General features: G+C 43.1%; 1 protein-coding gene across 3 annotated transcripts in view; it reads right to left on the reverse strand.

The window, feature by feature from the left end:
- szt2 (SZT2 subunit of KICSTOR complex) overlaps window positions 1-16,085 on the reverse strand; it is a 214,093-nt gene that overhangs the window by 34,476 nt on the left and 163,532 nt on the right. For all 3 annotated transcript variants that reach the window (XM_083940596.1, XM_083940597.1, XM_083940595.1), the window contains 5 exons: window positions 9,742-9,997; window positions 9,522-9,601; window positions 7,214-7,339; window positions 5,086-5,288; window positions 3,204-3,300 (listed from right to left, as the gene is read on the reverse strand). In XM_083940596.1, the coding sequence (XP_083796722.1) occupies window positions 3,204-3,300; window positions 5,086-5,288; window positions 7,214-7,339; window positions 9,522-9,601; window positions 9,742-9,997 (762 nt within the window). The remainder of the gene's footprint in view (window positions 1-3,203; window positions 3,301-5,085; window positions 5,289-7,213; window positions 7,340-9,521; window positions 9,602-9,741; window positions 9,998-16,085) is intronic.

Raw genomic sequence — 16,085 nt, forward strand, 5'->3', positions numbered from 1 at the left:
ACACCTCCTCTCTCTTTCTCTTGGACTCCACTCTTCCTTAGACTCTTTCTTCGAATCTCCACACTCAACTCGACGCTCTCCTGCTAGATCTAGGGACCAGCTGCCCCTACGCCCTGAACATGGCTTGTATGGAGTAGGATCACCAGCCAGGTAAACCAACCGGTTACCAACTCAACTGAGCAGAACAAAGAGCGATCTGAGTCCTCTTTTGTCTAAGAGCAACAACCAAGACATCTCCCATCTCATGGACTGGTAACTAATCATCAACTGGGCATTACTACATGTTTTAGGACTGTATGAACGGCTAGATAGAACTGTAACTTTGTTATAACCTGATTATAACTTCTGAGGTCTTCAGCCTGCTGGCTTTTGTGTAACTTAAATGTTCACACCATCCCTGCAGGGGTCAAAGCCCACACCTCTCCTCTTTGTTTCACACACACACGCACCCACGCAAGCACGCATACGCACACACAAACACATTTGCTGTTAGCTTTAGTTAGTTTATTGTGTTTTGTTTGTTGCATTTATTAATTTGTTAATAAATGTTTGTGTTTACCATATGTCTGTTTATTTAATATTACACAAAGATGAATGAGCCAGTCTCTAATCAGTTGAAGGATTTAAAAGTTATTTTCTCAGTAAACTATTACAATTATCGGTGTTCAACCCTTAATTAGTAGTTTGATATATTTATTGAGACTTTTATATTAGTTGTCACTCCGTCTATCATAGTGGTGCCCCGAGGAACTAATTATTGGTGATAGCTAATATTAACTTGATAAGTTTATTGAGAATACTCAATCTCATAATCTGAACGTGAGTCAAGGCCCTACATTTAATTGGTTCTCCGTGTGAAGTTTTTAATAAATTAGTTATTTATTTTTAAGTAATTTTTCTTTATTAATTTTCTTTTTCAAATATTTCATTTGATAGTCACACTATTGATCCAATTAACCTAAAGTACCAACAATGCTAATCTGGAGCAGCGGGAGGATTTGGGCCGTGAGGGTCGGTGTTTTGCAGCCGGTGTAATCTCCGCTAGAGACATGGCATGCCTTTTCAGTCTCCACCCTCTAAAACAATCTCGTTCCCTCCCAGCCCCGGAAAATAACCTCAACACTGACTCCCACTCCTTTTTATCTAGCAGTGTGTACTGCCTTGCTGCCGGGTGGTGGCGCTAATGTGACTAATCCAGTCTGCGTCAGCCAGACAGATTTAGCTCCCTCCCCCCAACATCACATCAATACCCTTTTTTGATAAGAGGAAATGAGGCAGAGTCAAAGTCTGACAAAATGGCGACTCCCAGAGGCGAGGGCAATTGGATCAAGTTGAGAGAATTGACCCCAACGGTGAGGCTATGTAACACCTTCATCAAGTTTGCCGACGCCACCGCAGTGGTCGGGCTCATCTCAGGGGGAGACGAGTCCGACTACAGGGACGAGGTAAACAGACTGACGACGTGGTGTTCAGTAAACAACCTCCAACTGAACACCACAAAAACAAAAGAACTGGTACTAGACTTCAGGAAGGGCAGAGCGGACCCAGCCCCCCTTTACATCCACGGGGACTGTGTGGAAAGGGTCCACTCCATCAGGTTCCTGGGTGTGCAGATGGCCGATGACCTCTCCTGGACTGCAAACACCACGGCGGTGGTTAAGAAAGCCCAGCAGCGTCTCCACTTCCTGAGGGTGCTCAGGAGAAATAACCTGGAGGAGAAGCTGCTGGTGATGTTCTACAGAGCCGCCATAGAGAGCATCCTGACGTACTGCATTACAGCGTGGTACGCAGGGTGCTCAGCCGCAGACAGGAAGGCGCTGCAGAGGGTCATCAACACAGCCCAGAAAATCACTGGGTGCCCTCTGCCCAGCCTGGAGGACATTGCCAGCTCTCGCTACCTCAGCAGAGCTGAAAACATTATCAAGGACTCCTTTCACCCCAGCAACCACCTGTTTGACCTGTTACCCTCAGGCCGACGCTACAGGTCACAAAAATCACGGACAAACAGACTCAGAGATAGCTTCTTTTCTAGAGCTATCACTGCAGTCAATAACAAAAAATAAAACAACGAAACAAACTACCTCAAATGTAACAAATATTGATCACATTGATCAGATTTAAAATTTAGAATCTAAATAACTTAAAAAAGCCACTTTAAACTGAAAAAGCCACTTTAAAACTCTTGTGCAAACATGCTCCCCCATAAATATACATATTTTATTTTAGTATAGTTTCTGTTTATACTGTTCCCATCTGTTTATACTGTTCCCATCTGTTCATACCGTTCACATTATTATATTGTTTATACTATATTGTGTGTTTATTGCTTATATTATACTTTGCTTATTGTTTTATTATATATTATTTTTCTAAAAGTGTACCAAGGGGGAGTAGCACTCCAATTTCGTTGTATGCAAATGCAATGACAATAAAGGCTATTCTATTCTATTCTATTCTATGTCCATTTTTTAAACAGAAAACAGGAAACAAAGTGAAAAATGTAGGAAGGCTATTTGTTTATTTCGGCTAACTGTTATGATGTTAAGGTACCTTATGGTACCCCAGAAGTGGAATTATGGCATGTTTTCTGTGAGGGGTTGGTGGAACAGGGGGTGTTATCCGCTGTGTCTACAGGTGACATGAGGATTGCTGACGTGCCCGTTGCTGGTACACAGCCCGAGCCACTGGTGGTGGATGCACAGGTGATGGAGGTTGCTGATGTGCCCGTCGCTGGTACACAGCCCGGGCAACTTGTGGTGGATGTGCAGGTAATGGAGGTTGCTGGTGTACCCACCGCTGGTATGAAGCTTGAACGGCATGCAGGTATGTTTGTGTCTTCCAAGGATCTCAGTTTAATCCTCCGTCCAACAGGCTGCGTCACCACAACTCAAAGCATATATTTGTGGCAGCACCTCCGTCAGATCCAGTTCATCATTTACAAATGGAGACGTGTTTTACTTTGTCACTTTGATATTCCCACTGCAGACTGGGTGCTGGTTGGTGTGTCAGAGAAGAGCTGTTGAGCTGGCTTAATCCCTGTGTGTGTGTGTGTGTGTGTGTGTGTGTGTGTGTGTGTGTGTGTGTGTGTGTGAGTGTGTGTGTGTGTGTGTGTGTGTGTGTGTGTGTGTGTGTGTGTGTGTGTGTGAGCGTGTGTGTGTGTGTTTGGAGAATGAGATTTCTGCATCTCTGGAGTGAACACTAACCTTAGGGCTGTCCTCGCTTTTCTGCTTTACATAAGAAAAAGACATCCTCCCTTCTGATGTTATAGAGCTCAGCATGGCAGCACGAGCCCGGGCTATGCTGTAAGACATGGCGGGGGGTGGGGGGGTGGATGATGTCAGTGAGGCAACACCAACAGCATAACCAACCCGTACGATTTAATTCAGAGAGTCACACAATCAGGGCCTAGAAAGTGACAGGCATCTGCCCTGCATCAGCCATAGGGCAGTAACACTGGGTGGTCAGAGTTCAGACAAGGATCAAATCACACATGATGACTTATGGAGGAATGCTGCTCACAGAGGAGCAACAGCGGTGAGTCTACATCCACACTACTACATTTTCATTTGAAACATATACAGTGTTTCAAAACCAAACCCATCTCCATCCACACAAACATTTCAGCTCCTTATCAGAAACAATCTGTGTCCAATTAAAATGCCTTAAAACAGAGATCACATGACCATTCTCGTACACTGGGCATGTACGAGCTGGCATAAATTGGAAGCAGATTGTTTAACGTTACTCTGTGGTTGAAAATCATGGATGCTGTAATTTAGAAAATACTTTGAAAAAAGAAAAACCATTGTGAAAAGTCAGAGCAGATATATATTATCTTGGAGCAATGACGAGGTGAAACTGTGACTGAAAGTAACACATGAGTATAAGGAGGTAACAGGGGTGGAAAACACAGATTAGGAATCGTTGTAAAGCAAATATGGTGACATATCAGAGCGGTACCATGAGCATTAATGCATTTTTAAACGAAAATGTACTAGTGTGGAATGAGCCGAAGAGAAGAAGATAGAAATGGATTGATGCATTTTGAAGTTTCACACAAGAAATGAACAGATACATTAGGAAAAACCAGAGAAATAGAATAAGAGTAGAATGGTCATGGAACTGCTTGCCATGATCATTTGATTAGTTCGAAAATGATGCTGAGAGCTGTGCACTGACCAATAGAATGAGATCTTTGCCATGGCATACAAAAATGGCTGCCGCTCTGACCATCCTGCTGTGTTGATCAAATGTTAATGCCTGTTCTACTCTCATTCTCATTCTCTCTTTCTCAAACACCGTGTGATACTGTGTAACACATGTACTAATGGAATGGGCAGGCTGTTCATATACTTCAAACTGAAAACCAAAAGATTGGGCTGTTGTTTGAAAAACAGTGTAATAGTTGAGTTGTTTGTGCTTTGTCGTCTCGCAGGTCTCTGCTGATCATGGTGGTACCTGCTGCCTTGGTCCTGCATGACGCTTCCTGCTACTATTATAATTTATAACCTTAGCTTTGCTTGTTTCTACTATTCTGCTGTATTAACTGCCATAACATATAAGTCATATTCACATTACTATAGATAGTATCATAGTTACTGGAAGTGTGTCTGTCTCTGTCTTTGTGTCTGTCTTTGTCTCTCTCGTCCATCTGTCCGTCTTTTCTCTCTTTCTCTCTCCTTTTCTTCCTCCCCAACCAGTCAAGACAGATGGCCATCCTCCACAGAGCTGGGTCTGTCTGACGTTCCTGCCTGTAATAGGGAAGGTTTTCATTGTCACCTACTCTACTGGGGAATTGTTGGGTCTATGTTTATCATAAATAAGTCATAGAGTGAGTAGAGTTTGTAAAGTGTCCTGAGATAACTTTGTTATGATTTGGAACTATAAATAAAATTGAATTGAAAATTGAATTGAATTAAATTCCTTCTACTTTATCTACTGCCATCAGGATTAGATGTGCTTGGCCTGTCCTGCTTAGCAGTGTATTGCAGGATGGTTTCACATGCATTTAAGCCTACTTTGATCAAAGGGAAGAAGAAGACATTCAACAGCAGCTTAAAGCAAAATATTTTTGCAGAAACAGACCTGCGAGCTGGAGACTGAGGTCGGACCTGGACAAGAATGAAGCCCATGCTCTGCAGGTACTGGACATACTGCTGGAGGAAGGTGCTAGAAATCTCCAGTAGCCAGGGTTCTTCCTTTAGTCGGCTGGGCAGCATGTCAGCTGAGTCAGTGCTGTAGCTTCTGTCCCGCCCTGACGCTGTGGAGTCGCTGGAGCGATGGCGTTTCTGGCACACAGAAGAGTGGACATCACTTCAACATACAAGACTCTAAAGTATGCAGACCTGATGTCGTGCACCATTGTGTAGATCAAGCAAACAAAATATACCTTAGACTACAGTATGTCTAATAAACCACTAGGTTACACTCCCTTGTTTGACTGACAATATACCAGTTTACATGAACCAATTGCATTCTCCAATGACCCCAAAGGCTCTCAAAGTATACTGGAAAAGATTTCGCCCAGACTCAAGTAGGGGTATTCCCCACAGAACGAGAAGGTTGCTGTTGTCTTTGAGCACCAAGCCTTCTTTGAGTGTCTGGGTAGCATCCTGGAACACATATGGGTCATGTTCAAAGTCTTGACTGCTAAGGTCATTGGTGCCTGTCCTGGGGTGGAGGCTCAGAGGACAGAATCAGCAGAAGGACAGCAGTTTCTGTATTCTCAGAACTCTCAGCAAGAGAGAACTGCTGACTTAAACCAGGGATATAGTCAAACTGTGGAAAGTCCTGAACATGATCCACATGTCCTCTATGGAGGAAGCAGAGCTGGAGGACTGTCCATGTGTAAAACTCACCCAGAGATTCTCAAGACCCTGAGATATCCTGGGATCAACCAACATGACGTGGAGATATGCTGCTCATAAAGCACAGTAAGAGCCTGTGGGCTGCAGCTCTTTCAGCTCACTCAGTGCGCCAGTTAAGGGAATAATCAGATAATTGTAGTTCCCCAAGTATACATGAGAGGGGGTTGAATGGGAAAATGACGGAGTAGCTCAACCTCCAGTACAGTAGGTGGTGCTCCGCCAACATACAGCTGGTCGGAATACAGCTTTATTTCCGGTTCACCTTTGTCAAAATCCCAAACAGCCGACTTTTGGACAGAAATTACGAAAAAAACTTCTTCTTGGTAATGATGTTAGTTGCCATAGTCCTCCCGCGGTTTAAAGGGAACGCTCTATTGTTATTGTTTTGGCACCGTTGCTTCCTGTTTTATTCTATTTCTGAGTCAAAAGCCACCGCTGCGGCATGGGGAGGGGGAGTTATAACCGACGGAGCGTGCACAGACGCAAAACCTGATATTACTCCGGAAGGCTGTTTTTGGCCACGAACAATCGGGGTACTGAGGGAGTTCTCAAGGTCTGTTTACCGGAGTATGAGAACTCCGATTTTACCCGGGGTACGGTTTTTACACGGTGTTTGAGAAACTGGAGTATGTCCTTAACCAGAATATAATGGGTTTTTTAGACTGCATGTAAACGCATTGACTGTGGCTGTTACTGTTACTGTATGTACTATACTATTGTACTATTACACTAAAATGTTTCAAGTAGATCCGCTGACTATATAACCTGGAATATGTGGAGGATTAGACTTGTTCAAATGAGGAATAGCACTGCTAATGAAGCTCTTGATGTAGGATTTCAGCTGCTCAACAGTTCAAGGACTCCTGAATAACTTTTTACATTTCATAAAGCTCAAAACATTTTCAATAGGTCAGAGCCGTGTTGTTGGAGCATGTACAGAATGTGGTTTGGCAATGCCTTGCTGAAATAAGCAAGGCCTTCTCTGAAACAGACGTTGTCTATTTGGCAGCATGTGTTGCTCCAAAACCTGAATATATGGTCCATTATTAATGGAGCCCTCACTAATGTGCAGGTTACACATGTCATGTGCACTAATAATGAGGGTTAAAACAATAGTTTGACCAAAAATCACAAAGGGTGCTGTAAAACAGACAAGGCTAAACGCACAACTGTCTCAACTTTTAACGTAGTTTGTGTTGCTAGTAAATAGCAGTATGTAAATAGTATGTTGAAGTATGTACTTGAGTAACTACTGCTCTGGATCATAAAATCACTAATATACACCAGTTAATATAGACACAATCTCCTCTTCCTGTCACTCTCTGTTGAATCAGACAGAAACATACCTTCACTGGAGGCTGAATAACTTGTTCCTCTTGGATCTGCTTACGGAAGACGGGGTCAAAGAGGAGAGGAGTGGCACAGTAGTGTACCAGCCTGGACGAGTGCTTAAGGGTCTCCAAATCTGTCCCCTGTTGAGACATCCAAGTAAGGACAGGATGGTGACACTGCACAGGGTAAACTCTGAGAGAAGTGGGATGATTGTAAAAAACACAAGTCTGTGACAACTTTGTGTTCAAGAAAAAAAGGACTGCTGATCGTTGTATAGTCAGACTCAGCAGTGTTCACGGGCAGCTGCGACGTTAAATATTTGGCAGATGGATACTAAACTAAACTTAAACCTGACTATGATGTAGTCATCATTTAGTTTAGTTTCAGTGGCATGAAAATCCACAGAAGAAATGGTCCCCTTTGCAATTGGGTCTGGCTGCTTAAAGGGAAATTCCAGTTTAAAATCATCCAATGGTCTTTTTCGACACTTGCACACATCAAATAAGCCATTGGGACAGTTTTTTTTCGCATATGAACTATTAACGGGGAAACCTCAGCGAAGCAGCCGGACGTGGCTAACACTGATTAGCTCGGGGCAGTTCGGTGAAGGTATTAAAATAGCTTTTTTAACCACTAATACGGTGTCTCAATGTCCAGATTCAAAACATTAAGCCACTGGATTATCAGAGCATGGTCCTCGTACCGCAATGGCAGCCAATGAAAAGTTTCTGGGCTGTAAGCTTTCATTATAACAATTCAATATTTTAATACTTACTACTCATTTCTTTCATATACAGTCATACATATTTTATCTTGTAAATATATCTACATTTAACTTGTCTGATTTCATTTTCCGTGAATTTTATTTTACCTGTATTCTTACATCTACTTCATATATATTAAACAAAGAGTTTATTGTTTACTGTTTATTTTTTATACTTTCTGTATTCATTTAGCTAAGGGTTTATTGGTTATCTTATGCTGTATTTTCTTATACCTCCCTTGTGTTTTTGTAAGCTGCTGGAAATTCAATTCCCTTGCGGGAGTCATCCCAAAGGGATCAATAAAGAGAAGTCTAGGGACTCTTCTCATGCTACTGCAGAGGTTTGGTGTTATTTGGAGCAGTAATAGTGGATAAAAAAGACGTTTAAATGCTTCTAACTCGCCGCCCCAAGCTTATCCGTGTTAACTACGACATGCTGGTAGCGACTGTTAGCGACTCTCCGGAAAATCTACGTTAATAGTTGTTACACGAAAGAAAATGGTCTCAATGGCATAATTCTGGATGGCATGTGATTGAATTCTTTCTCAACTTTGACAAACTATACATTGTTTGAAAGCACACACAGCGTTACAATTCTGTGTAAAACCTGACATTCTGGTAGTGTCAGAATGTTATACTGTGACTGTATTAATTATAATATACTCAATGTTATACTGTATATGTGTATCTGTATATGCAAACAATGAACTAGTCTCCCTGATGGGCTTAGTGACGGTGTGGTGGTAAGCACTGTCACCTCGCAGCGAGAAGGTTCCTGGCTTGAGTCTGTGTGAAGTTTGCATGTTCTCCCCGTGTCTGTGTGGGTTCTCCCCGGGTTCTCCGGCTTCCTCCCACAGTCCAAAGACATGCAGGTGTTAGGTTAATAGATGACTCTGAATTGCCCGTAGGTGTGAATGTGAGTGTGAATGGTTGTCCGTTTCTGTTTGTCTCTCTGTGCCCTGTGATAGACTGGCGTCCTGTCCCGGGTGTAACCCGCCTCAAGCCCAATGTCAGTTGGGAATGGCTCCAGCCCCCTGCGAACCCGTGAGGGACAAGCGGTTGAAGATGATAAGTCTTTCTGAGAGCCACAATGAACATCAAAGTGGGTGACTCCCCATGGCTCCGACCATCACCCTCTTGGCAGCTCCCAGCTTATTAAAAACATGGGCAAAGAGGTGGAGTGCGGATGGAGCTGAGGTGGACTTTGACCTGTCACTCAAAGTGGCCATGCCCTTAATGCAGAACTTTTGAATTAATATTATAGATATTATTTAAATGAGTTTACATGAATAGTGAAATTAGCTATAGAGACCAAAAGGGCTGTTTGTACCAGACTGTAGACATGTTCAGTCCTTCATGAGATTTATCTTCTTGCTCAAGTGGATTGAGGTTAGAGAGAGGGGGGGTTGTGGTGGTGGTTAGCACTGTTGCCTCATGGCAAGAGGGTTGCTGGTTCCGTTAGGGACAAGCGGTTGGGACAAATGGTTAAAGATGGATGGATGGATGGATATTTAGTAATGTCTGCGTGTGGCTCTCACAGCTGTAACTTGGGTACTTACTGAAATAGGCATGTTGGACTGAGCTGACCTCTGCTGCCAAGTCACAAACAGGTTCTCTATCTTCATCTGTTTCTCCAGTTCTGTCAGCACAAAGACAAAGTCATTCCCCTCCTTGCCCACTCTGGAGTTTGATGTTTTCATTAGACAAAAATTATATTATTATTATTATTATTTTTTATTATTATCATCATCATTATTATTGAGTAGAAGCACTATTAACCTCTCCGCTCAGCAGCTTTGATCTCCAAGAGCTGGCTGCCATGACGGGCCACCACATCCCCCTCCATCAAGGGTCTAATGGTGCATAAGTCCCTCAGAGCCTCGTCAAAGGGAAGCAGCTCAGAGGGGAAGTGAAGCGGAGCAAGACTTCGGCCAGAGCTGCCTAGCCTGCCCTGCTCTTTACTGGGCAAAGGGGGAACCGCACTACGCAGCAACGCGTCAGGCTCCATGGAGGGGCTTAGGAATGGGTTAGGATCCTAGAAAAGATGGATGGAAAGTAAGAAATAATCATGAATGAAACAATCATCAATGACATCAATTGAATGGTTGGACAATGCCCATAGCTAGAGCGCTTGAAGCCTGAAAAGCAGAGAGGATTGGTACTATGAAATAAAAATGCAATGAAAATCATCTATTAAATGATGAATGCAGTGTCTGTATGGTCAGCTTCAACACTGGGATGCTACAGATCCCATGTTGAGTCACTGTCATGTCCTGTGGCATTATATTCAAGAGCATTGTTGGTGTGCCCCAGTTGCTGTTGAAAGGAACTTTTTGGCGAGTGTGTTCAGTGGAGCATCTCAGGGCCCAGATGCCCCAGCCAGGGGCAGAGCTGGCTGCACTGTGCCTACAGGCAGGAGGGTCAAACTGTGCACTGGTTCTCCCTCTGCTTCTCATCAGGACCATGACAGATTAAGCTCTGTTCAGGCAAATTTTCTGCTGCTCTGACTCTGCCTTCTGTCCGCACTCATTAGTAATGCAGTGATGAAGAGTTGGGCCATCGGAGGGAAAATAAAAGTTTGGTACTTTCTTTTCTTTGAGCTTGTTTGTAATTGGCCACACACAGGGGGAGGCTAAAAGGGCATTGGTTGCCTTCTTTGCTGTAAAATACTGTTCTTATAAATCTTTACTGCAGCCTGCTCAACACAACAATGCAGGAGCAACACTGAACGTGACATCTTTCTGAATTTATTTTTCCTAATTCAAACTCAACTGCATTGTATGCTTTATTGCAGATTGACCTGCTAGGGGGGCCTGGGATAAAGAAGGAGCTGTATGAAGCCATCCACTCCACTCCCTTACTCCCACTCTGTGTACTCTCCAAGGTATGCCTCTGCTGGATAATCTTTCAGGCCAAGGGTTTTCTGTGTTGGCATTGGATTAAACTAGTTGTGGGACACGATCAAAAAAAATAATCTAATTAATTAGAGGCTTTGTAATTATAATAATAATAATCGTGATTAAGTAGCAACATTTTTCAATAAAATTGGATTTTGATATATGATTTCATATATTATAAAAAAATAAAACAGTGCTTAGTATAGTATATTAAAGACAAGTGGAAACCTTAGAATAATATCCTTGGTATAAAATAAACAGTTTAACAAAGAATGCTTTTTCTCCCATGTATTCAAAAACACAGAAACAACAATGATCCATTGATTAATGACAGTCCCTCCTAGGAGCGTTGTAAGAGCTCCGGTGGGAGGTGAATTCTTACACAGCCGTGCTTTTGTCCATGTTTCCATTTGGTCGTTCAGACCAATCATCAGACCAATTATTGCAACGCAACTATTTTCGAACGTTGTGAAAATTGCAGCGGTGTGAACTGACCCTTCTCGTTGTGAATCTAACCGGCTGATGTCGTCGCCAGCGATTCAACTTGTCAAATCTTTCAAAGTTTCAACGGCCAATCAAGTCACTTGATACTTTCAGCTGGTTGAAAAGGCCGTAATAAAAAGAAGCTCAATGAGCGTGTGTGTGTGTGAGAGAGAGAGAGAGAGAGAGAGAGAGAGAGAGAGAGAGAGAGAGAGAGAGAGAGAGAAAGAGAGAGGGCCGAGCAAGCAGTACAATGAATAAGCGCAGTAATCCAGAACAAAGCAGTGACTCAGGGAAATAAAATGGTATTTTCTCTGTTTCATCTCTGTAAAAATGCAGCTGTAGTAAGTATCTCACTGTCTCTTTCCTCCTTTATATTTTATAATGCTATAAATTATATCCAGCTACGAAAACAAGCCTGAAAAATCTGAGGTCAGAAAAGAAGTACAGAGAGCCATTGCTATGGAGATGATAAACCGTCTCGTTTCCTTGGTCTCAACCTTTACCTACTCTGTAAAGTGTCCTGAGATAACTTTTGTTATGATTTGGCACTATAAATTAAATTAAATTGAATTGAACGTGCAGGTTTCAGAAGGTTGCAGACCTGCACGATGCAAGTTTCAACTGGTTGTGAATCTTTGGTCTGAACTGGACCTCGCTTCCCATCGGTTTCATTTCTCTCGTGTTGCGTCCTGTGAGCAAGTATTACGGGCCGGGCAGAAACTCGTGCAATGAGCAACTTTCAGCACTGAGAGCAAATATAAATTGAGAGTAATTGCGTTATTTTTTCTGTAATTAATTAATCGTAATTTACACGTTCCCAGCCCTAGATTAAACATGAATTCATTTAGGAATAAGAATCACCAATTACTTTGCCCTGCTGCACATACATGAACAACAGCAGCAGGTGCATCTGGAGGTGCTGAAACAGGCCTAACACATGGTCATTATCATGTCACTTGATTATGCTTTCAGGCCTTTAAGCCTCGTCAGTGGCAGATCCTAGCAGCTCTCTTGCAACACTTTGGGACCCAATCCTTACTGTCCTATTAAGACGTAACTCCATTTAATGGGACTAAAGTGAGTTTTTCCATTACAGCTCAAAGTCACTATAAGTTTATTGAACTCAAACAAATGTCTCTCTGCAGAATTTTGTATCTCCTCATACAATTCTGGCAGAACAGAAGAACTTTGCTCCAACTGCAATAATTGTGACAGTATGATACCATGTTATAGATCTTAACTGATGTGTTATTTAAAATGATGCAACATCCTGGGTAAGGCACAGAAATAAATAGTGATGAAAAAAAACCTGTTATTTTACCTGAACAGCAGTTGTTGAGGGAGGGAAGACGGTTATTCATGTGCTGTGTCTACACACATTTTCCCAAAGTGTTCCCAGACTGAAAGCAGCAACCCTTTAAGTCACCTATTGCTCAATATCTCTTTAGCCTACTGTCACAATCCAAAGAACTCCCCCCACCCAAAAGAGTTGACACAGGTGGAGAGAAACTGCACTTATTGCAAAATCTGCAAGTGCTCCCGTGGTCTTTTATACCACGTCAGGCTCCTGACCAATGGCTGTGAAAGTGAAAATCACTAGGCTCAAAGTTAGAAATGGAGTCTTTCTGCACCATTGTCCTCTTACTCACCAGTGGGAACAGTGGGGTTATGACAGCTGACTCATGATATGAGGGTGAGGGAGAACAAGAGTGGGAGTGTGTAGGAAGATAGGTTTTTAAATATGCTTAGCAAACAGTTTTGTCTCTGGAAGCACACTTCCTAAAAGCACAGAATGTGAAAACTTCCCTAATGAAGCCTTTATGCCAGAGCTGATCTTAAATAATCCAAGGGGATAAATGGAAACTGACACGGACTGAGGTAGTGAAGTATGAGGTAGTGTATTTCATCTTTATTTTTATTTTTTTAAAACAAGGCTGTTGATGGAACAGGGTATTAATCAGCATAAGAAGGCAGGAAATACAGGGGGCAGGAATCAAGAATAATAATTCTTAGTCACATGTCTGAGGAATCTTGTTTGTGTTTGTGATGCTGAGTCTATCAGTTGCACATTGATCTGCAGCTCTACTTCTCACACATGAGGAGCAGCAGTTTTGCTGACATACTCAAAACAGACAAGAAGCCCGAATAAGGGGCCGTTCATAGGAACGCAGGTATTGTTGAAAGCGTGTTTCTCTGCACGGTTTGGCCTTTCATCCACATGTAACTGCAGTTGTGGGCTCCTGAAACTGGATTTTTTTGTAACTGGAGTCCAGGGTGAACTTTTCGGAAAAGTCCGGTTTCAGCAGTGTCGTGTGGACAGGAAAAACGAGGAACAACGCAATTTCTTATCGACATTGACGTCATACTGTGTGATGGTAAACAGTAAGATATATCTTTGGAGACGTGTGGAGCACTCTAGACGTGTACAGCTGACAGAGTTACTGTTATGGAAGATCTCGCCAAAATACTGCTGCTATTTAGTCACTTCTCAGCACTTTGTGTTTGCCTCATACAGTCCACACGAAGAGATCTGCCCGGCCTCGGTTCACCATTGAAGTTTCTCAGGTATGAATTTTTCCAGACTTGTCATTGGCTAAAATGACCTTCCTCTTAGGAGTGCCCGCGCCACCTACTGCTTTAGCATTTGCAGGACATTGTTGGAGGCAGATTTTGCGGTTTGGTTTAAAAAATACCCGTGTTTGTTTGGACTATGCCTAAAACAGTAATTAGCTCTGATGCAACTGTGGGTGACAGGAACATGGGAGGGGTTTAGTGACAGCCTCAATTAGAACTGTTTTCACCTGAAATTGATTGAATTTTAATTAAACATTCATTTCATCTAATGAAGGTTAATAGTTTCAATATTAGCCAACAAATACACATGAATCTAAATAGCAAGGCTAGTTGTCTTTTCATTTTGTGTGAACACAGATAAATCACATTTTAAAGGAGCACAGATGCATTATAGGAACCCAAGTGAAACCACAACTTCTGGGTTCTGTTCCAAAAGTAATAAATTAAAGACTAGTTTAAAGACCACATTCACATTTCTAAGTTTCTATAAAATGGCTGCATGAATCCACAGATTGGAGGTTGAGAGCTTACACTACAGTCTCAATGTATATATATGTAGAACATGTCACAACATAACACAATGTTCATATTTATATGAAATCAACACTTTCTGTTTAAATGAAAAATCCTGCCAGTATGATACACCTAAAAAAGATGTACCGATCTATCACTACTCCAGCGAATAAATTGTTATCAGACGGATAGACGAGGGGTTCCAAGATGGATTGAGTCCAGTCTGCAGGTCCATCCAGCACAGCTTAAGTATAGCGTCTGGTGCTGTATAAGTGTCTCACGCTACAGGAGACAGCTGCCTCTCCAGTAGCTCTCCGATTTTTAGCTCTTTTTAGCTCTTTTACCCTATTTTAACCTCTTTCTTCTTTCTACTTTTTTACTCTTCTTGTGAAGAGATTGTGGTTTTAAATATATCCTATGGATATTTCTAACTTTAAAATGCAACCAAAAGCCAGTTTCTCAATTACTCAGGAGAGGAACTGCTGGCTCTACGCACAAAGGGACAAGCTGGGATACGACACCTGGTCCTGGTGGAGCTGAGGAGGAGACCCAGGGGCTGCAAGGCCGGGGCGAAGCTAAAGGCAGAGCAAGCGGAGAATCGGAGGCGCTACAAGCCATCGATTCCCTCCGTAATCATGGGGAATGTGAACTTGCTGCCAAACAAGATCGACGAGCTGTCCGCGCTGAACAACCAGCAGATCTACAGTGAGAGCACCTTGTCATCTTTACGGTGGCTAAACCAACTCATACCGGATGCTATTCACTGCCATGAGAGCCAACAGAGACACAGAAGCGAGCGGAAAAAGCAAAGGTGGGGGACTCATGTATGTGAACAACTGCTGTTGTAACACAGGACATATCTCAGTAAAGAAAGTCTCATGTTGCCGGGACCTGCTAGCTGCTAGCCTACGGCCATATTATCTGCCGAGGGAGATCAGTCACGTGATCACCGTCTGTGTTTACATCCCTCCCAGAGCGGACGCAGCCACTGCCTGTGACAGGATCCACTCAGTCACTGCAAGGCTGCATACACAGCACCCTGATTGACTTTAATCATGTAACTTTGGATTCTACCTTGGCTGTTTTTGACTGTCCCACCAGAAACAACAGGACAATTGATCTCCTGTATGCGAACGTAAGGGATGCATACAGAGTGACTCCCCTCCCCCCACTAGGGAAGTGTGATCACAACCTGATTCGTCTCCAGCCACTGTATACCCCCCTGGTTCAAAAACAGCTGATGACAACTCGCACCATCAGGAGGTGGTCCCCGGAGATAGAAAGTGCCCTGTTACAACACCACAGTCTGGGACGTGATGATCAACCAGCACGGTGAGGACATAGAGGGGATGACACATTGTCTGACGGAGTACCTGAACTTTCGACAGACGTGGTCCCCCCTGTCAAGGCTGTCCGCTGTTACCCTAATAACAAGCCATGGGTAACGCAGGAATTTAAGGCTGTCCTCAACAAGAAGAAGGCCTTCAGGAGCAGGGACAGGGAGGTCATGAAGGTGGAGCAGAAGCTGAAGGAGAACAACATGTGGGAGGTCTGGGAAGGTGTGAGGACCCTCACAGGTCACAACACAAAGACCAGAGCCACAGGGGGGAGAGGGCGAACGAGCTGAATGACTTCTTCAACAGGTTTAACCAGCCC

The sequence above is a fragment of the Echiichthys vipera genome (genome assembly GCF_963691815.1).
Source record: "Echiichthys vipera genome assembly, chromosome: 3".
Lineage (NCBI taxonomy): Eukaryota > Metazoa > Chordata > Actinopteri > Perciformes > Trachinidae > Echiichthys > Echiichthys vipera.